This window comes from Hipposideros armiger, unplaced genomic scaffold (assembly GCF_001890085.2).
Source record: "Hipposideros armiger isolate ML-2016 unplaced genomic scaffold, ASM189008v1 scaffold_8, whole genome shotgun sequence".
Classification (NCBI taxonomy): Eukaryota; Metazoa; Chordata; class Mammalia; order Chiroptera; family Hipposideridae; genus Hipposideros; species Hipposideros armiger.
This window is the reverse complement of record NW_017731358.1, coordinates 7,043,589-7,069,031: the sequence shown is the minus strand read 5'-3', so window position 1 is coordinate 7,069,031 and position 25,443 is coordinate 7,043,589. Positions and strand designations below refer to the sequence as shown.

Sequence of the window (25,443 nt, the reverse complement as noted above, 5' to 3'; positions counted from 1 at the left end):
AAGATAAGGGTGCCCACTCTTGTCACTCTTATTCAACATAGTACTGAAAGTGCTAGCTAGAAAAATTAGGCAAGAAATAAAAGGCATCCAAATCCAAAAGGAAGACATAAAATCATTTCTGTTTACAGATTATGTGATGTTATATATAAAAAATCCTAAAAACCACCAAAGAAACTGTTAGAACTAAGAAACAAATTCAGTAAAGTTGCAGAATACAATATCACTGCACAAAAATCAGTTGTGTTTCTATACACTAACAATGAACTATCAGAAAGAGAAATTAAGAAAATAATCCCATTCACAGCTGCATCAAAAAGAATAAAATACTTAGGAATAAATTTAAGCATGAAGGTAAAAAATCTGAAAACAATAAGATATTGATGAAAGAGATTACAGAGGACACATATAAGTGGAAAAATATTCCATGCTCCTGGATTGGATGAATATTGTTAAAATACCCATAATATCCAAAGCAATCTACAGATTCACTGCAATCCCTATCAAAATTCCAATGGCATTTTTCACAGAAATAGAACAAAAAACAAATCCTAAAATTTGTATGGAACCACAAAGAACCATGAATAACCAAACAATCTTGAGAAACAGGAACAAAGCTAGAGACATCACACCTCCTGATTTTAAAACTATATTACAAAGCTATAGCTATTAAAACAGTATGGTATTGGCATAAAAACCACATAGATGAATTGAACAGAATAGAGAGCCCAGAAATAAACCCATGCATACATGGTCAATTAATTTTTGACAAATGAGCCAAGAATGAGGAAAGGACAGCCTCTTCAATAAATGGTGTTGGGAAAACTGGATATCTACATGCCAAAGAATGAAACTGAACTCCTGTCTTACACTTTACAAAAAAATCAATTTACCATGGATTAAAGATTTGAACGTAAGACCTGAAACCATAGTAAATGAAAAGGTGCTCAACATCGCTAATTATCAGGAAAATGAAAGTCAAAACTAAAATGAAATATCACCTCACACATGTTAGGTTAGGTATTATAAAAAAGACAACAAATAACAAGTGTTGACAAGGATCTGGAGAAAAGGGAACCCTTGTGCAATATTGGTGTGAGTGTAAATTGGTACAGTCACTATGGAAAACAGTATGGGATTCCTCAAAAAAATTAAAGACAGAACTACTATATGATCCAGCAATTCCACTTTGGGTATTTTTCCAAAGAAAATAAAATGACTACCTCAAAAAGATATTTTTGCACCCCCATGTTTATTACAGCATTATTTACAATAGCCAAGACATGGAAACAACCTAAATATCCATCTACAGATGAATGAATTTTTTAAATGTGACATATATATAAAAAATGAAATATATATATTTCATTCAACATTGTATGCCAACAATATCTCAATAAGAATGAAAAAAGAAAACAAGAGATATCGAATACTGGTGAGTATGTAAAGCAAAGGGAACCCTTGTGCACTGCTGGTGGGAATGTAAACTGCTAAAATCACTATGGAAAACAGTATGAAGGTTCCTCAAGAAATTAAAAATAGAGCTACCATATGATTTGGCAATCCCACTTCTGTGTATATATCCAAAGAAAACAAAATCACTATCTTGAAGAGACATCGATGCTCCCATGTTTATTGCAGCATTGTTCACAACAACTGAGGTATGGAAACAGCCTAAGTGTCCATAGCAGATGAACGGATAAAGAATATATACACACACAATGGAATATTATTCAGCCTTTAAAAAGAAGGAAACTGTGCCATTTGTAACAACATGGACAAACTTAAAGGGCATTATGCTAAGTAAAATAAGCCAGACAGAGAAAAACAAATACTGCATGGTATCACTTATATGTACAATGTTTAAAAAAAAAAAAGCCAAATTCATAAAAACAGGGAGTCAAATGCTGGTCGCCAGGGCGTGTGGGTGGGGGAAGAGGGAAAGGTTAGTAAAAGGGTATAAACTTTCAAGAATAGGTCTGAGGCTCTAATGAAAAACATGGTGACTACAGTTGATAATTCTGTATGTTTAACTGAAATTCTCTAACAGAATAGAACTAAAGTGTTTTCACCCCCACCCCAAAGAAAGGTAAATATGTGAGGTGATGAATGGGTTAAATGTGCTAATTCAGTGGTAAAATCCTTTCACAATGTACACATATATCAAATCATCACAATGTACACTTTAAATATCTTACAATTTTATTCTTCACTTATACCTCAATACAGCTGAAAAAAATCATTAAAGGAGATTTACTGCAGACGCTTACCAATCACTAAATTGTATATTTAAAGAGTTTATAATCTACAGAAAATTGAAGAAAATATAAACACCTGGAGACAATTAGATACATTTTTGTTGAGTTTCCAACTTTTCTCTAGAATTTTTTAATCCAACATTGATTTTTCCATGTTATAAGACTACCTCCTCCCTTGTGAGCAACTTCTGCCAACTTTAAACTGTTGGGATGGATAGAGGAGGGTCCCTGGAGACAGATGGAGACAGAAAAGACACTTGTGGTTTAACAAAGTCCGGACAAGTTTTTGAATCAAGGACACACCAGCTTTACCTATAAAAGGAGGAGATGATCACCTAACTGATGTGATTAACAGATGCTATAAACACTCTGCTTTCCCAAAATGTATTTGTACTTCTCATGCATAATATTTCACCATTGTATTCCTTCATTTCAAAGTGTTTACTACAGCCAAAATGTCAATATCCATGGAAGGTTTTTGTTAGTCATTTATATCTTTTTGTGACAGATTTGCAGATTCTTTCCTAAGAGTAAACTTTGATAGATGAGATAGGGAAAGTCAGTGAGTACAGCAATACCTAAGGGGATCAGGGAAGGGTGGGAATCTGAGAGCCTCACAATTTTGGTTACGGCACTCCCAAAATCCACATAAGCTGGTTACAAGCCTGGCATTTATGCCCTTACCAACAGAAGAACTATAGACACAATAGGAATGTTGTTCATAGGGACAAGGGAAGAACAAACTTAACAACCACACACCATTTCCTTCCACGTGCATTACCCTTTGGATCTAGACTTCCTTGGCAAGATGCCTGAAATTTGCTGCTTTTTTCCCTTTCTCTGGGCTTATCAGAACCTGAAGGGAAAAAGACACTTAATAATAATAAATGTATAAACCCACACTTTTATAGTCAATTTATTTTCAATAATGACATCAATTAAATTCAATGGTTAAAGAAAGGTTTTTTGTGTTGTTGTTTTTTCCCAGTAACTAGTATTAGGACAACTAGCTTTCTGGAAAGAAAAACAAACAAAGACTTGTCCTCCCTCCCTCACACCATACACACCATACAGAAATAAATTCAAGAAGAATCATAGATTTAAATGTAAGAGCTAAAACCATAAAGCATCTAAAAGAAAATAAAGGAAGGTATATTCCAGAACTTTAAGGTTTTAAAACATGTCATAGGCAATAACCATGAAAAAAAAAAAGGACTTCATCAAAATTAAAAACTGCTCATCAAAAAAACACTCATTGTGAAAGTAAACAGACAAGCTACAGACTGGGAGAAAGTAGATAGGTAGGTAGGTAGATAGATAGATAGATAGATAGATAGATAGATAGATAGATAGATAGATAGACAGATCTGACAAAGAACTCACATCAGAATATATAAAGAACTTTTTCAATACAGAAAAAAAGTGGGGGTAGGAGGGAAGGGCAGGCAAGAGTTAAACAGGCACTTCATGAAAGAAAATAACCAAATGATCAATAAATATGTGAAAAGGTGCCAATAATTATTATTTATCAGGAAAATGCAAATTAAAAACACAATGAGATAGTTATCCTGTATACCCACAAGAATGGCTAAAATTTAAAAGACTGACAAAACAGGGGCTGACCAAGTGGTTCAGTTGGTTAAGAGCATGAGCTCTGAGCAACAGGGTCACCAGTTCGATTCCCACATGGGCCAGTGAGCTGCACCCAAGCTGAGATGCCACTGAGCTGCCAACAGGTGGCAGGATGGCTCAGCTGGTGAGAGCTTGTGCTCCTAACAACAAGGTTGCCGGTTCAACTCCCACATGAGATGGTGGCTATGCCCACCTGCAACTAAGATTGAACACCACACCTTGAGCTGAGCAGCCACGAACTGCCAACGGGCGGCCAGATGGCAACTGGACTTGGAGCTAAGCTAGCTGCACCCTCCACAACTAAGACTGAAGGACAACAACTTGGCTATTCCCCTTTCCCAATTCTGTTCCCCTTCCCCAATTCCCCAATAAAATCTTAAAAAAAAAAAAAGACTGACAAAACCAAGTGTTTCAGTGAATGGAGCTGCAAGGACTCTCATGAATGGTTTATGGAGTTTGAAATGGTACAACCACACTGGAAACTATTTGCCTTTTTCTAATACACCTTCATTTTATCCCAGGATTTCCACTCCTAAGTATATACCCAAGAGAAATGACTTGTTCAAAGCAGATTTGTTTAAAATATCCAAAATCTAGAAACAAGCCAAATGCCTACCAGCAAGAGACCAAATATACAAATGTATCAATATTCATAGAATACAATACTACACGGCAATTAAAAAAAACTATTGATAAAAGTAACAACATGGATGAATCTCAAAAACATTATGCTGAGCAAAAGAAGCCAAACATAAATGAATATCTACCATATGATTCCACTTATATCAAGTTTAAAAGCAGGTTAACCTAGTGGTTGAGAAGATCTCAGTAGCCACTGAGAAGGGGCATGAGGGAACGTTCTGGAATGATGGAAATATTCTATAACTTATTATATGGGTGTCTAGGCATATATTGAGCTGGGCACTTAAATGTGTGCATTTGTCACATAAATTATGCTTCATTTTTAAAAGGGGGGGAAAATGCCCACTTGGAATCCTAAAACATATGTAACCCAGATGGGAGCTAGGAATTCCCAGCCAAAGAGAGCTAGGTGGGATTACTGCAAACTCCAGGTTGGAGACCAGAAAACCCACACATCTCCAAGTTTCGCTGAGCCCTAAGGGCTCACCCTCTTGATTCCTTTCTGTTCACTCTGTTTTCCTCCATAGCAATCCAGGCGTCAAGCAGGGCACTCCCCTTAAAAAAAAAATCCACTCATGCCAAGCATTTTGCAAGTTTAGTCAACTTCCTGCAGGTTTGAAGTCACAGGATGAGGTTTCACCATGGAGCACAGACAGGCCCGCCTGCCATGTTGCTGACTAATTTCCTCCCTCGGAAAGCAGAGCAAAAACTACTTTTCTCAAGCCATGAAGCCGCCAGCACCCAGGCCACAGGGTCTCAGCTTCCTCCCTAAGGGGGCTTGACAAGGAAGTTCTTTTGGAAGACTAGAGCGCTCCTTCTAAAAGGAATTCTGGGAAATACAGAATTCCCTTCTCCTTCTTTCTCCTTTGTGTGTAGCCAAGCCACTCTGGTTGAAGCAAAGAGCAGAGGCAAAGCCTCCAGGGACAGCTACTTCCTCTTTCCCCATTTCCTCTTACCCTTCACCTCCAGGCTCCCACAGAGCTGAGAAACCTTTAGAGTCTCTTGAGAGCAATTTGAAAGCCACTGCACTAAGCTTTTGGAGAGGGAAAAACCATGACAAAAATGGAGTTTTAAAAAGAAGCCATCGGGCATGTGTATAAAGCGTTTGAGTAGAGAGTAGCTAGAGCAGAGATTCTAGTTGCATGAGGGTTGACGACACTTGATGCTTCTGGGTCAGTGATGGTCACAGGCAGCCACCCACCAACTGCTTCAATAACTCATGTGCATCGCTGCCATACCAACATCCACTGGGAAGGGGCTGCTGGCCCCGTGAGCTCCCCTTTCCTGCCCCTGAGGCCTCCTCGCCTTCCTTCCTGCTCTCTCTCTCACCATCACCGCCGCTCCTCCAGGCCTGGCCCTGCTTAGATTTTAGTGCTAGACTGATGTGGGCTCCCTCCATTCCAGCATCTGCCAACCCCTCCCCAGAGGCTGGCTGTGCGGTTCCATGCAGGGCCCTTGTCAAGCCTAATGAGGACAGTGGAAAGCCTGCGCTCTGTAGTCCTCTGAAAGGTATGAGAAACCTTATCACTTATGGGCAAGAAACACCCACCAGTCATTTCTTCTCACCAACTTCGAGTCTGAGTAGAAAATTAGAAGAGGGAAACCTAAGAAAAAAATTGTTGGGGGGGAAAGAAACTTTCTTGTCCATTTCTATTATTATTAACAAATTTTAAAATCTAAAACTATAAAACAAGAAAACAGAGGAAAAACCTTTGTGACTTTGAGTTAGGCAAAGATTTCTTAGATAAGACACCAATAGTATGAACAATGAAAATAAAATTGATCAACTGAACTTTATCAAAATTTAATGTGTCTGCCCTTCCAATGACATTATTAAGAAAATGAAAAAACTAGTTATAGACTGAGATAAAATATTGAAAATCATACATCTGGTAAAAGACTTGTATCCAGGATATGCAAAGAACTCTCAAAATTTACTAGTTAGAAAACAAATTACCCTCCCCAACCAAAAAAAAAAAATGGGCAAAAATATTTTAATAGCCTTGTCACCAAAGAAGATACATGGATGAGAAAGAAGCACATAATAAAGGAAATGCAAATTAAACCACATTGAGATACCACTTCATACTTAGTAGTAGTATTAAAATAAAAAAGACCAACTATATTAAGTATTGATGAAAATGTAGAGAAACTGGAATCCTCACACATTGGTGGGAAGGTTAAACCACTTTGAAAAAAGTTTGGAAATTTCTTTAGAAGGTAAACATACACCTGTCCTAGGTTCCAGCCACTCTACTCCTAGGTATTGACCCAAGAGAAATAAAACCATACAAAAATTTGTTCAAGAATGTTTGTAACAGCTTTATTTTAAGCCCAAAACTGGAAACAATCCAAATATCCATAAGCAGGTGAAAAGATAAACAGTGGTATATCCATTTGATAAAATATTACTCAACAATGGAAAGAAATGAACTATTGAAGCACGCAACAACATTTCTGTACCACTGACTTATAAGCAAACTTTGTCGCCCATTGAGAACAACCTGTTTCTGAATATATGCATCGGTCCCATGGCTAAGTTAAAGCAAGCAGAGCTCTGATCATCCTCCTACCTCAGAATTTCCCAGCAAGAGCCTGTCTATGGGGATGATAGTAACCACATTTACTGACCCGTTACAACCTGCTGTGTTCACCTTGGCTCGTGTGTACATTGGATCATCCCGCCAAGCTTATGTGAGTTGGCTGGAGATGGCAGCAGCTCAGAGCTCTGTCTCAGGAAGTGCCAAACCTCTAATGCTGGTTGACTGACAAAAGGATTATTTGATTCCAATGGGAGCCTCTCTATGACCAAAAATCACTCCAGGAGGACAATCACACTTCTGCCTTCACAGTGCGCACTCAAAACCAGACCTTTCTCTCAGCCCACATCCCAAGTTTACAGGTCATTGTCAATCACCCACAAGACAGGCCAGAGAGTACCATGGGAGATGAAGAGATCCAGTCAAGAGAGCACAGAACAGGAATCAGTTGACCTAGACTCCAGCCCAGCTCTGTCACTGACTGGTAGGTGGCCTTGAGCAGAATACTTTGTTCTCTTGGCTCCAGTATCCTCATGTATAAAAAGTAGGGCTTAGTTTGAGTCAGTGGTTTATTAAAAAAAAAAATTGAGAGGGTGCAGACCTCCTAACTAATTTCTATAGAGAGCCATAGTTTATAAGACAAATAAGAGTTGCTTCAGTTAAAGCAGGGGCGAGGAGCCAGCGCCTCATTTCTCTGCCTCTTTGCTCCATTGCCATCCTCTCCCAAGGGGGCCCTAAAACATCTACAATTTCCATTTTCCATGTTAAATAAAGCTATGTTGGATAGACCCACAAACCAATCCAGATGGAGAGTGAATGCATTTATTCAACAAATATTTATTGAGCATTTACTGTGTGCTGGGCTTTCTGCTAGGCACCAGGATGACAACAAGGGGCAAGCCAGGGCTCCTGCCTCCATACAGTACTTAACAGTTTAATGGAAGAGAAAGACAAGTAAGTAGGCAATTATTTATTCATTCCATAGGCACTTATTGAGTGCCTACTATCTGCCAAGCATTGTACTAGGCTCTGAGCTCTGGGAATGCAGCAGTTATTCCAGGCAACAAAGAGTACAAAAGTACAAAAGTAGCCAAAAGAAGCACAGATTGTGAATGGTGCTATTAACAAAGATGACATAAGAGAGATTAGAGGGATGGGCGGTGGAAGAAACGATCTCTGTTATAACATGACATTTCTGCTGAGATGTAATAAAAAGGACTCAGTGAAGAACCTGGGAAAGAGCATTCCTAGCTCAAGAACATCAAGTGCCCTTCTTAGTAAGTAACAAGACAAAAATTTTAATTATTGATAACAGGCTAAGATGGCATCAATTCAAACTAAGCAAGACCTACATCTAACCAGCATTGTTTTTTGTTGTGTGCCCCAAAGATGACTAGTATGTTAATGTTCTCCAGCCTCTTCTCCTTCCTCATCTTTACTGAGACAGTAATGTTCAGTCTAGCATTTTTCATTTCATAAGACTTTTTATGAAATATGATTGAAAGTTAAATTTCTATAACTAAGGCCACTGGAATAGGAAGGCTCATTATTTCTGATTTTCACATTACATTCATAAAGCCTTGATTAAATTGCTTCGCTAAGACCTTCATTTGCCCCAGGATTTGCCTGGGAAAGAAGAGGGATGGTTTTCTTTTCCCAGTTATATCTTTATATTTTCAATGTTGACAATTTGCTTAAACATGCGCTTCCTCCTGTATTCCCAAATTCTATTAGTACAATTATTCCAAACAAAACCTCCATCATCCACCTGACTCCTTTTATCTTGGCCTTCCCTACCTCCTAATACTATTTTTATTGTCACACCCATCCCATTCCTCTGCGGTCCATTTGACACAACACTGGATCGGGATTAACTTTTCATTGTTCCATTGTGATAACTTCTAATCAATCTTTCTGTCTCCAGCGTCTTTCCCTCCAATTCAACCTACACATTGCTTCTAGTTTTATCTTCCTAAAACACAAATCGTTTCTGTACAGTTCAAAATTTTTAGTGACCTCTATTACCCAACATGCAAAGTATAAAATCTTTCGCCTGCTTTCCACGACCCATTCATTTTCAATCAAGCTTACCTCTTGCTTTTCCCTTACCATGAGGATGACCAGGAGAAGTAACTTTGTCCTCCCTTTGGGCACATACTTCAAGTGGGGACTTTACAACCTCCTCCAAGGCAATATGTTAATACAATGGTAGTTAAGACTCTAAATGAAAAACATTAGAGAAAGCAGTATAAAAGCAAGACCAAGGGACATAAAGGTGTTTAAAAGGTGGTGCTTTTTTATCCCAGCTTTCTTGGGGTATAACATATACAGTAAAGTCCACTCATTTTATGTGCACAATTTGATGGATTTTAGTAATTATATACTTAAATTTGTGGTAGTTGTGTAACCACTATCATAATCTAGATATAAAACTGTTCCATATCCCTAAAACATTTCCTTGTGCCCCTTTGCATTGATCCTTTCACCCACCCCCACCCCTAGTCCCAGGCAATCTCTGATGTGCTTTTTATCACTATAATTTTGCCTCTTCTAGGTTTCATATAAATGGAATAATACAGTACATAGTCTTTTGTGTTTGACCTCTTTTACTCGATGCATTTTTACTTACCGTGTTTCCCCATAAATAAGACCTAACAGGAAAAAAAGCCCTGGCATGATTTTTTAGGATGCTCATAATATAAGCCCTACCCCAAACATAAGCCCCAGTTAAGATCGTCAGCCAGACATGACTGTTTGAATAAATGTAGATTTTTGTACATGAATAAATGAATAAATGTACATTGTTGGAGCAAATTAATATATGACCTGGTCTTATTTTCAGGGGAACACAGTAGACTTGGTTTTGAGTCATTTATTACGTTATTGAATGTATTACTACTTTGTTCATTTTTATTGTTAAGTAGTACTGTATAGTATTACATATAGTTTTTTTAATCTATTTTTCAGTTGATGGACATTAGGATCATTTTCAGTTTTAGGCTCTTATGAGTTATACAGCTATGAATATTTGTACACAAGTCTTTGTGTGACATACTTTTTTCACTTCTATTAGGTAAATACCTATGCGGTGTATAGTAAGTGAGTGTATCCAGACAGTCATCTCAGCCACGGGTGGAAGCACAGATAGCTATCAAAGTCCAGAGCCCCAGGCCTGTGCCCAAAGCTGGAGACAAGCCCAAATTCTCAGTATCTTCATGAGCCTAGAGCCCTAAGCCAATAGTAAAATAAGACCTAGTGTGAGGCCTATGTACCCCATAGGGTCCAGTAGAGATACCTACCCCAGAAGGAAGCCTGTAATCCAGCCCCCCGTAAGGGAAACTTCCCATAGAAGATAATTTCTGTGGAAGATGAGCTCACAGACAAGAAATATAAAACATATAAGAATGTTGAGTTCCATTAAAATAGCCTGAATAACTAATACCAAAAAATACCCCAACAACAGTCAGTCGAGCAATCTAAAAGGTACTTAAAAATAGATGTGCATTTAATTAATTGTGTGTTTAATTAATTAAACAATTAACACAGAGATATCAGTTGTTGTGCTTTTCTTTCCTGCACTTCTTGTACATGACTCTTCCCGTCAGTCAGAGGCATCTATACTACCTTGAGAAGAACTAGAATATTATAATAGGAATAAAAAGACAAAAGCAATATTTGCTTTGTGGCAATTTTTACTTCTAAAAGAAATGACTGAGCATCAAGACAGAATACTTGAGAGTAACAGGGCATAGACTTTAGAGAGAGAACAGAAGCAATATTCCTTGCCCTATGTCTGACCCCCGGGGAAGCTAGATAAGGATGACCTGGACTAGTTTGTGAACAGAGAAATGAACTGGGTATGATAAGACCTGACTTGGGGAATTCACAGGAAGATGTCCAGGATTATCTGTGGCCAGAGCTGAGGCAAAGTTTGAAGACAAATTGGGTGAGCACCATGTCATCTACATTTGCTATTCCTCTGAATTCATGGGTAAAGGCATATCATGGAAAGCCATCTGCATAGCACCCCCTAGATTATCCAGCAAGACACCTGCCTATCTCCAAGAATTTGTCAAGAACCTGACAAACATTACAAAGAATGGAGCACCTTGCTATGTAATAATATAGAACAATCTCCAAAATATATTGTTAGGGGTAAAGCAAAGTATATAATAGTTTATACAGTAGGGTACATTTGTGCCATTTATAAAAGAAAAGCATATATGCATATATATATATATATATATATATATATATTTGTGTGTGTGTGTGTGTGTGTGTAGTTATTTATATATTTGTATGTGTAATTAATATCTCTGAAGGATACATGAAGCTGGTAACAGTAGTTACCTTTGGAAAGTAGAAGGGTGGCTGAGGAATAGAGTAGGCGAAGAATTCCTTATATTGTAAGCTCTTTTGTTCAGTTGGAACATTTTTATTATAAGTATGTGTTACATATTCCAAAAATTGGGTACAATAACACAAACAAATATTCACACAAAACAGAAATTTTGCTTCTAAATAAATAGCCTGCAGAAGCCCTCACATGTACAAAAGAGAGAAAAGTGCAATACTGTTTATAAGGGTGAAAAACTAAAAACAACAAAAGTTTTCATCAATAGGGGAATAAGTATGTAAAATATGGAATAGCATATAGCAGTCAGAATATATGAGCTGGATAGATAGATAGATAGATAGATAGATAGATAGATAGATAGACAGATCTATCAGAGAATAGCAGTTAAAGGAAATGAATTAGATTGATCTATTTGTGTATCAACCCGGAATGACTTAAAAGCATGTTACGTAGAAAAAAGTATAACATAGAATATATGTTTAACATACAATTTAGGTAGATTTTTTAAAACATACTATGTAAAAGTATAAAAATTGGCTAGAAGGATGTGAAACTCACAATGTAGTTCCCCTGTGTGGAGGATAAAGTCAGGGATGGGAGTAAAGGTGGGGGCCTGTCATATTTTATTTCTTAAAAACAACTGCAAAAAAAAGATAGAAAGCAAATATGACAAAACGTTAAAAGTTTTCATTATGGGTGATAGGAATATAGGTGTTTGTTGTTTTATTCTGTGTTTTCCTGTATTTTAAACAGTTTAGAAATATAAACAAAAAAATACAAATAACCAGCACACTTCTCCAGACAGATCCTTTTATTTTCTTTATAAAGTCAAGTAAATTCTAAGCAATCGGCCTTGACATGATTAATAAATACTCCTTTGAAAAAATAAAATTTTGTCTGAGAGGTTTTAAAACATTGGGAAACTCTGGCTGTGGCTTTAGATTTCATACTTCAGTGGCAACAGGATGGAACCATAGTCCAAAAGAATGCAGGGAAGTTGTATACTTGCTACAGTTTGACTCCTTGTGTAGACCCATTATTTCATCCCCAGCCCCTCATTCTTTCAAATTTTTGTTAGCTATTCTGTTGAGGAAGCAGGAAGACTTGCCTCAGGGCATAGTCATTTTCCCTGTGCCCTTTTGCTCTTTGTGGGGGAAAAAAAAAACATTCTGTAGGTGGAGCTTGTGAGCAACACCCTCTATAAAAGCCAGAGTCTCCAAGCTAACCTGATCACTTCAGTTCCAGTGTCCTGCCCGGCAAAGAAGTAATTAGCCAAAATGATGCCAGGAGGTTTAACTGAAGCCAAACCTGCCACTCCAGAAATCCAGGAGATTGCTAATGAGGTGAGCTAATGCACCACATGAAAATGTTTGATCCAAAATCTTAGTTCCTGGGGTGGTCCTGTGTTAAGTGTGTGTACAAACATGGAAACCAGAACACTGGGAAATGTGTAGTTTTGTTCAGGCTTTCTTACCGCTATAAGTCTTTTTGGATGAAAGCTCTAATAACCCCAACTGTGAGAGTGATCTGGAGCAAGTCCCATCCCCCCTCTGTGCTTTATTTCCCCATTGGTAAAAGAAGGATTTTTATTAAATCATCTCTAAAGCTTTTACAATGTATGATTTTAGGATTACTAATTCAGTGTCTGATGAAACTTCTAATCTCACCAAGTAGAGTCAACATGTAATTGAAGTCTGAGGTTAACGATTTGAGGAACTAGACTTCAAATGCACTGCAGGGAAAAGTTTTTAAATGGGTTGAATGAAGAACAACATTGTAAAGCCACTCCCCTTACAACTTCCTACAAATCTGATTAAACAGACAACGTGTTAGTCTTTTAGTATGTAGAGGATGGTTAAACTAGTATAAAAGAGAAGTGGCATAGTCTATGGCAATTCCAAAATTGATTATGGTGAAAATAGAACTCGTAATGTTTTTAGCAAATTGATACATTTTTTTGTGTGTTGTTTGATTAGCTATCACCTATAAAATAAAAATGTATTATATTGCATATTTTATGAAAAGAAAAAACCTATAAATTACTATTTTAGGTTTGTATCATTCTTTATTTTCTTGTATCGATCCTTCTTGCTATTTCTTGCTGAAACTTCATTCTATGACACTGTTTACAAACAAAATCAGCTTCTTGTGGAAGTGGAAGAGGTGGGATCCTCTATGTTAGGGCACTGGACAGCTGTCTAACAGACCAGATGCCTGGAATACTACCACTCATTCTTCGGGGCTAAATATTTCCCTTCCAAGAATTCTTTTAAAAAATAAATATCTTGGAGTTTTTTGCTTGTTTGTTTGTCTTGGAGAAGATAACACGAAGTTATTCATACCTTCATTTGAATCCCTGTATAAGGTCAGTATTCTTAAACTTGAATGTGCACATGAATCACGCTTGTTAAAATGCTGATTCTGACTCAGTAGGTCTGGGGTGGGCCTGATATTCTGAATTTCTAACCTGTTCTCAGGTGAGGCCCATGCTGCTTGCTTGTCCATGACCTTGCTTACCTTCAGGATGAGAGAAATCTGATATCCTAAGAGGACCGTGGAGATGGGGTTTCTAAACTCAGAGTGCTGCAAAAAAATTCTCAATTTCATTTGAGGAATGAAAATAACACCTCTTGCCCTAAGGATCTCAGAGCTGTAAGGACTAAATAAGATAATTTGCATAGAAATGACTTGAAAACAAGAAAGAACTGTGCATACGTGAGACATCACAATTCCTTACTTCAAATTTTTGCCTGAAATCATCCCTGACCCTAGAAAATACCCCCTGAAACTCTCCACGGACCAGGGCTGTAAGGGGGATGGAGAATAACAAGTGTTTGAAATATACAGAATGCAGAAATTTTTAATGGTTTTTAAAAAGCCTATCTTGGTGAGCAAGAATTTTTTTTTTAATAGGAAGTTATCAAAAGGCCTTGTGTTTTTAAAACCACCCATCTGTGAGCCACATCTTATATCATAAAATTAATTTGAAAATGTGTTCTTTGCTGCTTACCTCAGGCTCCAACCTGAGAAATGAATATCAATGAATCCGTTCTTCAATATCCCTTAGGTGTCCAGCAGTGTATTAAATGTTATAGAAGATGCATAAGACTGTAAGATGTGGTCCCTGCCCTCAAGGAGAATACTGTCCATTTAGGGAAGTCAAGATATCTGGGGCATATAAAACAATCTCCAATTAAGTACTTTTTCATAATCATAGGGTTTGGACCTAGAAGGACATTAGAAATTGCTTATCAAACCTCCTTACTTTCAGGTGAATAATTACTGCGCTTAGCTTGCCAGTGTTAAACTCCTAATTATCGTTTATCTTCCCTCTCTCACAGGAGAGAGCCTTAGGGAACAATTCCCAGTTAAGTGTTGGAAGATAGAGGAATAGTCAATTTAGGAAGCACTTTATAGTTTAGGAACCACTTTCACATCAATTATATCATTTATTCCCCCTACAAACAACCCCAAGAGGCAGGTATTACTATAACTACTTTCAGGGAGGAAATTTCATCAACACCTTCTCCAATGTTACAGAATTAGTTAGGTCCCCAGGCAGGGCCAGGCAAATGGGTAGGTGTTGGTAATCACATACCTAGTATGATTTGAGGGAGTCCCAGGAAAGATCACCACTACCTATCATTTACCTTACAGTTGTATTCCTTGGATTTTTTAATATACTTCTATTTTGAAAAATCACCTGTTAAAATACAGGTATTCTTGGAGGAGCTGAAGTTTATCAGCTTTCCTTGTCCTTATCAGAGAGCGTCTTAGTGGAATGCCAGCTGAAGAAAGAAACCCATTAGGGAGGGAGGGACAGGCGGAGGGAGGGAGAGGTTATCACACAGAGAGGGGAAAGCATTAAAGAAAAATTATAACTGCGGGTTCAAGGAATTTGACATCAAAATTAAAGAGGAATGTTGGATGAGCTCAGAAAGAGAAGAAGATCAAACCAAGAGCTTGGGTTTGAAATGACTTGAACATTTGAAGACAGAAGAAAAGCATGTCCCCATTCTGAAAATAACAGAGACTGGGTGGTAATTGTGAAATCATGCACTAAAGGATGCTAATGGTACTTGGGTCCAGGGTACACCTGGAAGAAACCTCCTCTTCCCAGATTCTCTATATTAGTTGAGCATCTTTGCTATACCTCTCTTCTATCCTCTTTCCTATTTGGGGAGACCAGTTGTCATGAATCTCTTCATTCAGAAAACATTATGTACACAGTACAATGTGAATTGCTATAAGGATAGAAGGAATATAAAGATAGTCCCTGCCTTCAGGAAAACTGACAAAATAGATTGGAGGTAAGAGATGCACACAAGGAAATAAAGAGCCATACATGACCCCATACATGAAAAGCCATAATACATATAATTAAGGACCAAATGAATGGCCCTACCTGCAAAAGCTTTTGGACCATTATTGCGGATCCATTATCTTAAATCATATGTAAAAAAGCCATTGGATGAGAATTCTGACTATGTTTATGTACAGGAAAGGAATGTTATTGCAATAATTATTTTTAGAAGTAAGGGCTATTATTACACATGCACAGGTGCATACACATAAAGTACACACATACACACACACACACCCCTAAGTCAAACCTGATTACTGAATACCATTCCTGTCATACACAGAGATCATGATTGTCTGCCAGGACACCACACAAAACACCCCATCTGCATACCATTAAGGACACACCCCAGGGCTTAGCATGGCATGGCTCTCACTCACCCACAAATTTATATTCTAGTCTCTGATTATAGCCTTCTCATCAGTCACCTCTCCCACTGCCCCACACCCAGAGAACCTGCCATTTAACCACACCAGTACTCTCCCATCTCCATCAGAACATATATAGGCCTATTCAATCACCCACCCAGCCTGGACTCATGATGGGCAGTTCCATATACTCCTCCACTCCAGATTTCCATGACCCCATGGACTTATGGCATAATAATCCTCAATTAGAGGTCACTCCCACCGCTGCCACTTCCTCCTCAGCTTCTGCTCCACGTTCAGAAAACTTTGCTCAAGGAAGATGCAAAACCACAGAAAGCTTACCCATTGTAAATCTAATAATTCATGCCAGCAAATAACTGCGACAGGACCCTGGGGCTGCCAGAACATTCTCTCAGTCATATCCTGTTGGTCCTTTTCTAGAAACCGCACAGAGCTTGAGCTGGACCCTCTGTCTCCCCAGTTTTCTAATCTCCACCCCCATGGCCCCTCCAGCTGGTGTCTCTCCTCTCTTAGAAGACTGCAGTCATCCTGTGTAAGAACACCTGACTCACTTATCCTCTCTTGATCTTAGTCCTCCTTCCAGTCTAACGCTTTGTCCTCCTTTCTTAAGCCAGCCTTCCTCTCTTATGCCAGGTGCCATCACTTCTACCATATGGGGTGCCTTGCCCCATACTTCCCCCTGCCTCAAAACATAGATGACAAATGTCCACAAGTCAACTCTCAGCAGCTCTACTGTACTCTCCTGCTGCTACCCAAACTCTCTTTCCTTATTCTGTAAAACTTCCCAAAATATGGCCTATGTTGTCATCATTACCTTTTTATCCATCCTTTCCTAAATCATGCCTAGCCCAACTGTTTCTGCAGAATGATTACAGATAGGGGAAATGCCTGGGTGTTGGCTGCAGCATGGCTCAAATCCTAAAACCCCAGAGAACTAACAGCTCATCAAGAGTCAAGTTCTGCAGCAATAAGAAATGCCTGAGCATCTCTGGGGTATCCTTCCCAGGGTTGGGGCCCAAGCAATCAACCTACACTGACTCTTCCAGCGCCTCAGCCACCACCATGCACGCATGGCAGGCTGAGAATGGTGAACACGCAGGTCTGTCTGTGTACCACCAGGCTCCCGGCCACCACCCACAGCTGGCCTTCACCCTCTTAGCGCCCATCCTGGGGAAGGGAGGGTGGGAAGTCTTTCAGCACCAATCTGCCTTCTGAAACTTAAGGTTTCGCTATCCAACTCCTTCCCCTCTCTCCCTTTTCCTGCTCCTCAGCTTAAATCATGGCATCCAACATTAGGACAATACAAATCTGTTTTACTGGAAACGGAGAGCAAGACTACAGGTTATAAATACAGAGAGTCCTCCATATCTACAGGTTTCACATCCGTGGATTCAACAAACTGCGGATCAAAAATATTCAGGGGGGGAAAAAAAAATCCCAGAAAGTTCCAAAGAGCAAAATTTGGATTTGCCATGCACCAAGCCCTATGCCAAATCTACATGAATGAAGTATATGTAGGCACGCCTGCTGTAGTTTATATGCCAATATAGGTTATATGCAAATACGTGCTACGCCATTTTATATATGGGACTTGAGCACCTCCAGATTTTGGTATCTGCAGGGGGTCCTGGAACCAATCCCCTGCAGATTCCAAGGGATGACTGTGTAGTGAAACTGATATCAGGGCACACGGTCTGACAGGTGCCAGTGCAATGACAGAAACAAACCAGGAGATTTGAAACCTCCTCATGAAAAATTCTGGACTTGTGGACTGCATAGATACAATGGAAAGGTTACAGATTTAGATCTATTTCTAGGACAGATAGAAATAAAAACTTCTGATATGTGGTAAAAACATGACCAAAAGACCGGAAACCGAAGGAATACAGACAATTGCAACAGATAAATCAGATACTTAAGTTATCAGGCAAGGGATTTAAAACTTTAAATAACCATAATTAGTAGTTTTTCAGCCTTAAGCAGTCATGTTTTCTTCATAGCCTCAGGTTCCTCATTTGTTAAATGAGGTTTAAATAGATAATTTTGGGTTTAGTATGGAGATCAACCCTTTCCAACTCAGCTCCTAACTTGACTAGTGCCCAGTGGTGGCTGAAAGGGTTCAGATAGGGGCAGCAAGAGGACAGTAACCCCATTCCTTGCTCAACTTCTTTCTCCACCCTTCTCTACCTCTTGTTTCTGGTCTTTTCTCACTATTTGTCTTCTTACTTTCTCCACTTGGAGCTTCATTTCCCATCTCAAGAAAGCAGTCAAATTCTTCCCATCTATTCTGAAGATTGCAGGAGAAATGGGTCAGTGGTCCATGAAGTCATTGCCCATCGAAAGTGGTCTGAGAATGCCTAGTCTGCAAATGTCTATGTCTTTAAAAACAGCTCTGGTACCCAAACTGAAGCACCAATAGAACAGGATTCAAAACATTTGCCCATTGGTGGGAAAGACTGGATGGGCTCGAGAGACGCCTAGATGCACTGGAGGCCTGACTGAAGCTGTATATGGACATAAAATGCTTCAGTGAAGGGCAGGGAAGTAACTTCCCAATCAAGTATAGCAAAACACATTTTATTTCCTTTTCCCTCTAAACCATAGAAGAGGATTGGGGGTGGGGAGGGCACAAAACCACAAACATAAAGACAACAGGAGATAGACACACATCACCTCAGAGATCGCAACAAAACTTTGGGGAAGATGTAAAACAGGTGAACACTGGAAAATGACTGAGCCATCTAGACAGCCTAAGACACAGAGGGGAACACGTGAGCCAGAGGCAAGCCGATTTTCACTGCAGAGCTCCAAAACGCCTCAAGCACCACAAACTTATGAAGATGAGAGTGAGGCATGGGGCTAAAACCAGGAGGACTGATGGGAGATCTGTATGAAGAGCAGTCAAGGATCTACCCCCCAGATCCTTCTCTCTCACTATTCTCCACCCTGGAAGACAAGCGGTACCTGTCCTCCCTGGACAGAGACTGGAGCTTTACTCTTAGCAGAAATTGAATCAGAGAGACCATAGTGGACACTAGCGTATCAGGCCCAATTGAGGGTAGGAATGAGGGCCTACACTGAAAACTGGTGGATTCAGTAAGTATACATATTGAATTTGAGACTCCCTCCCTCCCTTCTCATCCTTGGGTCAGGAAAGCTAGCATCAAAGCGTATATCCCTCTGTGGTACACAGAACGATGGCCCTCAAAGATGTCCATATCCTAATCCCTGAATCCTATAAATATATTACCCTATGGCAAAGGGACTTGCAAACGTGATTAAAGTTCTTAAGATATATGAGACTATTTTTGCAATGTTAAATCTGAAATTACACGTATTTCAAAATAAAAATTTTTTAATGTAGTAGTCATTATTGCTCTCCCATGTTGATTAATCGAAGACATGTATAACTATTAGCGCTTTAGCAGTCAAAACATTACCATATTGCCATTTGACCATATTACCACACTGAGCTGATGTAAAAAATTCAGCCTAAAGCAACAAAATTTCACATTTTAGTTAGTTTATGAAATCTTATTAAAGATAGGAGTTTTCCTTTCTGTGATATATTGAAAATAACTCATAGATCTCATTATCATCTTTGAGGACTTTTAGGAACCTGAGGTTCCCAGATTTGTAAATCACATAAATGGAGTCCAATGTAGCCTTGATAATTTGTTTCTTCTTTTCTCTCCTTAAGGTTAAACCACAGCTTGAAGAACAAACAAATGAGACTTATGAAGAATTTAAAGCTATAGAATACAAAACTCAAGTGGTCGCTGGAATAAATTACTTCATTAAGGTTAGAGTTTAATATCCATTTTGGCACTGAAAGACATTGTATTTCTTACTTTTGTGATGTTCCCTATCACCTCTACCATATAATTTGTTCCTTCTCCTTGTCCTAAATCAAGATGCCTACATAGTATACTTCCCAAGTGGTAGACTCCCACATTTAGCAGATGGTGGTATATTTATATTATCTTTTTCCTGTTAATTTAGAAATTCCTCTTCTATTGATTCTTAATTTCCAGAAACTGGAAATTAACTTAAATTCCAGAGAAAGACTTCATAAAAGTTCAGATTATATTTAGCTTGTGGCTGTGGTCATTTCATATGTGAAGTAGGAGCCTGAAAGGCCCAGGCTGGACCAGATGCTAACTTGAAGCTTTGCGATTCTACATAGCTAAATTAAATGGATTTAAGGAATGACTTCAATCATTAGCTGGGAAAATAATTTAAACCACTTGTGCCCTTTAAATAAGCATTTTGATTAATAGAATTTAACAAATTTTTGCGGGACGGCCGGTTAGCTCAGTTGGTTGGAGTGCAGTGCTCATAACACCAATGTTGCCAGTTCGATCCCCGTGCCCTCCACAACAAGATTGAAACAACTACTTGACTTGGAGCTGATGGGTCCTGGAAAAACACACTGTTCCCCAATTAAAAAAAAAAACAAAAAATAATAATTTTTGCAACTCAAATAAGTAGATTCAACTTGTGACACTGTAGGTATAGTTTAAAGCAGTGGAACATTAAAAATATCTTTTAAAGTAATGTTATACCTGTATCAAAAAGTTAAATGATGTATTGATCCAGTTCTAATTGAAGAAAAAACTTGTGTAGTTATTGAGAAGGAACCAATTCAACAAGTCAACCATAGATAGCTGGGAGCCATTATCATCCTTTTGTATTGAGAAAATGATAATTCTGATTTAATAAATAAAAACAACAGACATTCAGATGTATTTATTTAATCTTTACTAAATTATTTGATCAGGGCACAGTCCATTTTATTTCTCTTTAACAAACAGTTAGCTACTTAAGATATAAACATTTTTTAGCAAAGTAATAAGTGGTGCTAACCAGCTTGGCATGAGAAAATTACAATACTGGGTTGTGTAAATGGATCAGCTCAGTTCTACCAAATTTGAGCTCCAGGAATATGCCGGGCCCTGGGGTGGTGCACATGAATGAGAGCCTGCCTTGTGCTTAGAAAGTATGGCACTGTTTCCTCCTTTCTCAATCTACTATCTTCATAGCTGGAAAAGAACGTTTCCCAATTTTAAAAAAAAAATGATTTTGTTCAAAGGTAAGAAACATTCCATCGAAATTGAGATCATTATTTTAATAATTTATGATTAATCCAAATGCATAACTTTCACATATTAATTAGCTCATGTATTTCTTTAAAAGCTCATCAGAAAACTATCTTTCCCTCCTCCTTCTCCTTTCTGCTATCAAATTTTCCCTACTGGATCACAGCCACAGACCCCAGCTGCCTCAGTACTTCCTGTCATTCTAGCTGTTAATTGCTTTGCTCTGAGCCACTACATTTAAGGTCTTGCTGATGATGTGACCTTCTCTTTTCTTTCTCAAGTACCTGTCAAGAGATAGGTGGTAAAAAGGAAGGATTGCAGACTTTGGTGTCAGACAGTCCTGGGTTTGAACCTTAGTTGGACTTGTTCTATTCATCAAAACCTGTGTGATGGCAGCTCCTTATCCTCTCTGAGCCTTCATTCCCTTATCTGCACAATGCAGAGAATAACCTACTTTGCAGGGTATCACGTGTGGATAAATGAAGTAGAAATTTACTGAGCACTTACAATGTGCCAGGCACTGTTTTAAGAGCTGGGTGTGTATTATTCCATTCAGTCTTAACAAATCTGTGACATATGTAGGCTCATTGCCCTTGTGTTACTAAGGAAACAATTGAGCCCAGGGAGGTGAAGTAACTCACAAAGGTCACACAACTATAAAAGCAGAGCCAGGATTTGAACCCAGGTAGTCTGATGCTTAACTATTGGCTGCGCTGCCTCTAATAATGTATGCAAATGCTGGTACCCTGATCAAGCATAGAGCAAATGTTTTTAAAAGGTTACATCATAGGACTGGCTGGTTAGCTCAGTTGGTTGGAGCGCAGTGCTCACAACACCAAGGTTGCCGGTTTGATCCCCACATGGGCCGCTGAGCTGTGCCCTCCACAACTGATTGAAACAAACACTTGACTTGGAGCTCATGGGTCCTGTTCCCCAATAAAAATTTTAAAAAAGTTTACACTGTGGAATGAAAGGAACACAGATGTTGGAGCCTGGATTTGAATTTTTGCTCTGCCACTTATTACCTGAGTGATTTATGGGAAAAGTATTTAATCTTTCTTAATCTGCTTCTGCATCTGTAAAATCATCATTGTCCCACCTTTCTTCAGGCCCGTAATAAGAAGTAAGTATAATCACATATATAAAATGCTCATCATAGCATCTAACTCGTAGTACACATTTGATAAATGGCATTTGTTAAAATTAGGTTAGGCAGGGACATTAGAGCACAATAAAAATTATTCTAAGACAAAACCTTTATTGTCTCAACCCAGGACAATAGTGAAAATTCTTACCACGATTTTCCAGGTCCCGGGTTCATGACCATACTACCACTTCAATCTTCATACCAATAACTTCCCAGCAAGATCCCTTTCCTTCAGAAGGGCCACCTGCTGGGCCCTGCTCAGTCCTACCAGTGGGCATTTATTTATAAAGGTGTAATATAGATATGAGAACCACAAATCTAAAATTTTCTAGGGCAAGTCTGAGTTTCTTCTCCTTTTTTAAACCATGTGGCAAAGAAAGTTGTCCCAATTTCAGAGTCAGAATAACCAAAAAGGCTGTCACTTGTTTTCTTGCCCTGTGTATCTTTGAAATTGAAATGCAACTCTGGACTTGCATTTGTGCCCAGGTTATAGTGAAATATAAAGTAAAATAAACCTGGGACCTATGCCTTTTGCCATGCCTTTAGCCTGCCCCTTTCTCTCATAAAATAAGGTGGTAGCTTTATGAAAACCAAGGGTCTAAGAATGCTGGTCTAGGAATACCGTTCCAGAAAAGCTTATTTCAGTGAAGTCTTCAGAGGTCTGTAGATTTTGCATGTATTGTACCTCCATGTGAATGAATCTCCTTTTTCTTTTTTTTATCTTTCAGGTACAAGTCGGTCACAATAGTTATATTCACATGAAAATATTCAAACCTCTTCCTCAACGAAGCCAGTCTTTGACACTTACTGGTTACCAGACTGACAAAAGCAAGGATGATGAGCTGACGGGCTTTTAGCAGCATGTTCCCAAAGTGGTCTGATTCCTTCCACTGGCTACCAATCAATGATCCCTGCTAATAAATGCAACGATCAGTAAAGATGCATTCCTTTTTAAATTTCTTCAATAATTTGTCTATTATATTAAATAGTAATTACCTTTTCTTTCTCAAAATCAATGTCATTGCTTTAGAGTAGAAATTCCATACAAATTGGAAATCTTGTAAAAATAAGTCAGGATAATACCACCACCACCACCATAGGTGGCTACACCATGGGGCATCAGTGCCCTGTGGTTGCTGAGAATCCAACATTTCACCTCCACCCTTGTATTTTAAATTGAAATCAGGTATTTTATAAAATGTGTTTATGTTGTGAAACAACCTCAAACTTACAGATAAGTTGCAAGGAAGCTTTTCTCCTGGATATTTGAGAGTCAGTTACCTATAGTGATGCCCCATCACCAACAAATACTTTCGTTTGCCTTTCCTACAAACAAGTATATTCCCCTGAATAACTGAAATACAGTCATGAAAATCAGGAAATTATCGTTGATATATTTGCTAGCATCTAATTCCCAAACAACATTCACATTTCCCTAGTCATCCCCAAAGTGTCCTTTACTAGTCCAAAACCATACATTTCATTTAACTGCCATTTTCCTCTTTTCTAACAACACCTTTATTGTGATATAATAGACATGCCATACAACTTGCCCAATTAAAGTATACCATGCAATTATTTTTAGTATATTAAAAAATATATGCAATAATCACCACAGCCAATTCTAGAACACTTTCATCATCTCAAAAAGAAACTCCATACCCTTTAGCTATCATCCCCCATTCTCCTCCATGCTCCACCCCTAAGTCACCACTGATTTACTTACATTCTGTCTCTATAGGTTTGCCTGTTCTAGACATTTCATATATATGGAAGTATATATCCTTTTGTAACTGGCTTCTTTCACTTAGCATAATGTTTTTAAGGATCATCCATATTGTAGCACTTACCAATATTTTATTCAGTTTTATAGCCAAGTAATATTCCACTTTATAGATACACTACATTTTGTTTATCCATTCATCAGTTGATGAATATTTGAGTTGCTTTCACCTTTTGACTATTATGAACATAACATGCTGCTATAAACATTTGTGTACAAGTTTTTGTGTATACATATATTTCCATTTCTCTTGGGGATATACCTAAGCGTAAAATTGCTGGTTCATATGGTAATTCTATGTTTAATTGTTCAAGGAACCTACAGACTGTTTTCTAAAGCAGCTGCACCATTTTACATTCCTACCAGCAGTGTATGAGGGTTTGGATTTCTTCACATCTTCATCAACATTTGTTATTACCTTTTGAGTCTAGTCATCCTAGTGGGTGTGGAGTGTTATTGTGATTTTGACCTTGCATTTCCCTGATGACTAATTAGGTCAAGCATCGTTATTATTCCATTATCCATTTGTATATTTTCCTTGGAGAAATGTCTATTCAGATCCTTTGCCCATTTTTTAATTGGCCTATTTGTCTTTTTATTATTGAGTTGTAAGAGTTCTTTGCATATTCCTGATACAAGTCCTTTATCTGATACATAATTTGCAAATATTTTCTCCAACTTTGTGGTTGTCTTTTTACTCCTTGATTATATCCTTCAAAGAACAAAAGTTTTTCATTTTAATGAAATCCAAATTATCTCTTTTCTCTTTTGTTTTTTGTGCTTTGGGTGCCAGATCTAAGGATCCTTTGCCAAATCCAAGCTCGTGATGATTTGCTCCTATGTTTTCTTCTAAGAGTGGTGTAGTTTTAGCTTTTACATTTAGGTCTTTGGTCTCTTTTGAGTTAATTTTTATAAATAGTATAAGGTAAGCATTCAACTTTATTCTTTTGCATATGGCTATCTAGTTGTTCCAGCACCATTTGTTGAAAAGATTATTCTTTCCCACATTGAATGGTCTTGGTTCCCTGTTGAAACCACTTGATCATAGGCACATGAATTCATTCCTGGACTCTCAATTCTATTCCAGTAATCGACATGTCTATCCTCATGCCAGTTCCAAATTTTCCTAACTACTGTTGCTTTGTAGTAAGTTTTGAAATCAACAAGTGTGAGTCTTCCAACTTTGTTCTTCCTTTTCAAGAATGTTTTGGTTCTTCTGGATCGTTGAAGTTCCAT

The 25,443-nt window shown here is 38.3% G+C and overlaps 1 protein-coding gene across 1 annotated transcript; it reads left to right on the top strand.

Moving 5' to 3' along the window:
• The first annotated feature begins 12,624 nt into the window (after window positions 1-12,624).
• CSTA (cystatin A) lies at window positions 12,625-24,240 on the top strand. Its single transcript, XM_019651068.1, has 3 exons — window positions 12,625-12,769; window positions 19,879-19,980; window positions 23,153-24,240. The coding sequence occupies exons 1-3, from the start codon at window positions 12,704-12,706 to the stop codon at window positions 23,279-23,281; spliced, it is 297 nt and encodes a 98-aa protein (XP_019506613.1). The 5' UTR covers window positions 12,625-12,703; the 3' UTR covers window positions 23,282-24,240.
• Window positions 24,241-25,443: the final 1,203 nt, after the last annotated feature.

What these genes read in the sequence shown, in the direction of transcription:
- CSTA (XM_019651068.1), top strand. Translation starts at nt 12,704, where the DNA reads ATGATGCCAGGAGGTTTAACTGAAGCCAAACCTGCCACTCCAGAAATC. An exon ending in TCCAGGAGATTGCTAATGAG is followed by an intron (nt 12,770 to 19,878) that starts GTGAGCTAATGC and finishes TCTCTCCTTAAG; the next exon opens with GTTAAACCACAGCTTGAAGA. An exon ending in GAATAAATTACTTCATTAAG is followed by an intron (nt 19,981 to 23,152) that starts GTTAGAGTTTAA and finishes TTTATCTTTCAG; the next exon opens with GTACAAGTCGGTCACAATAG.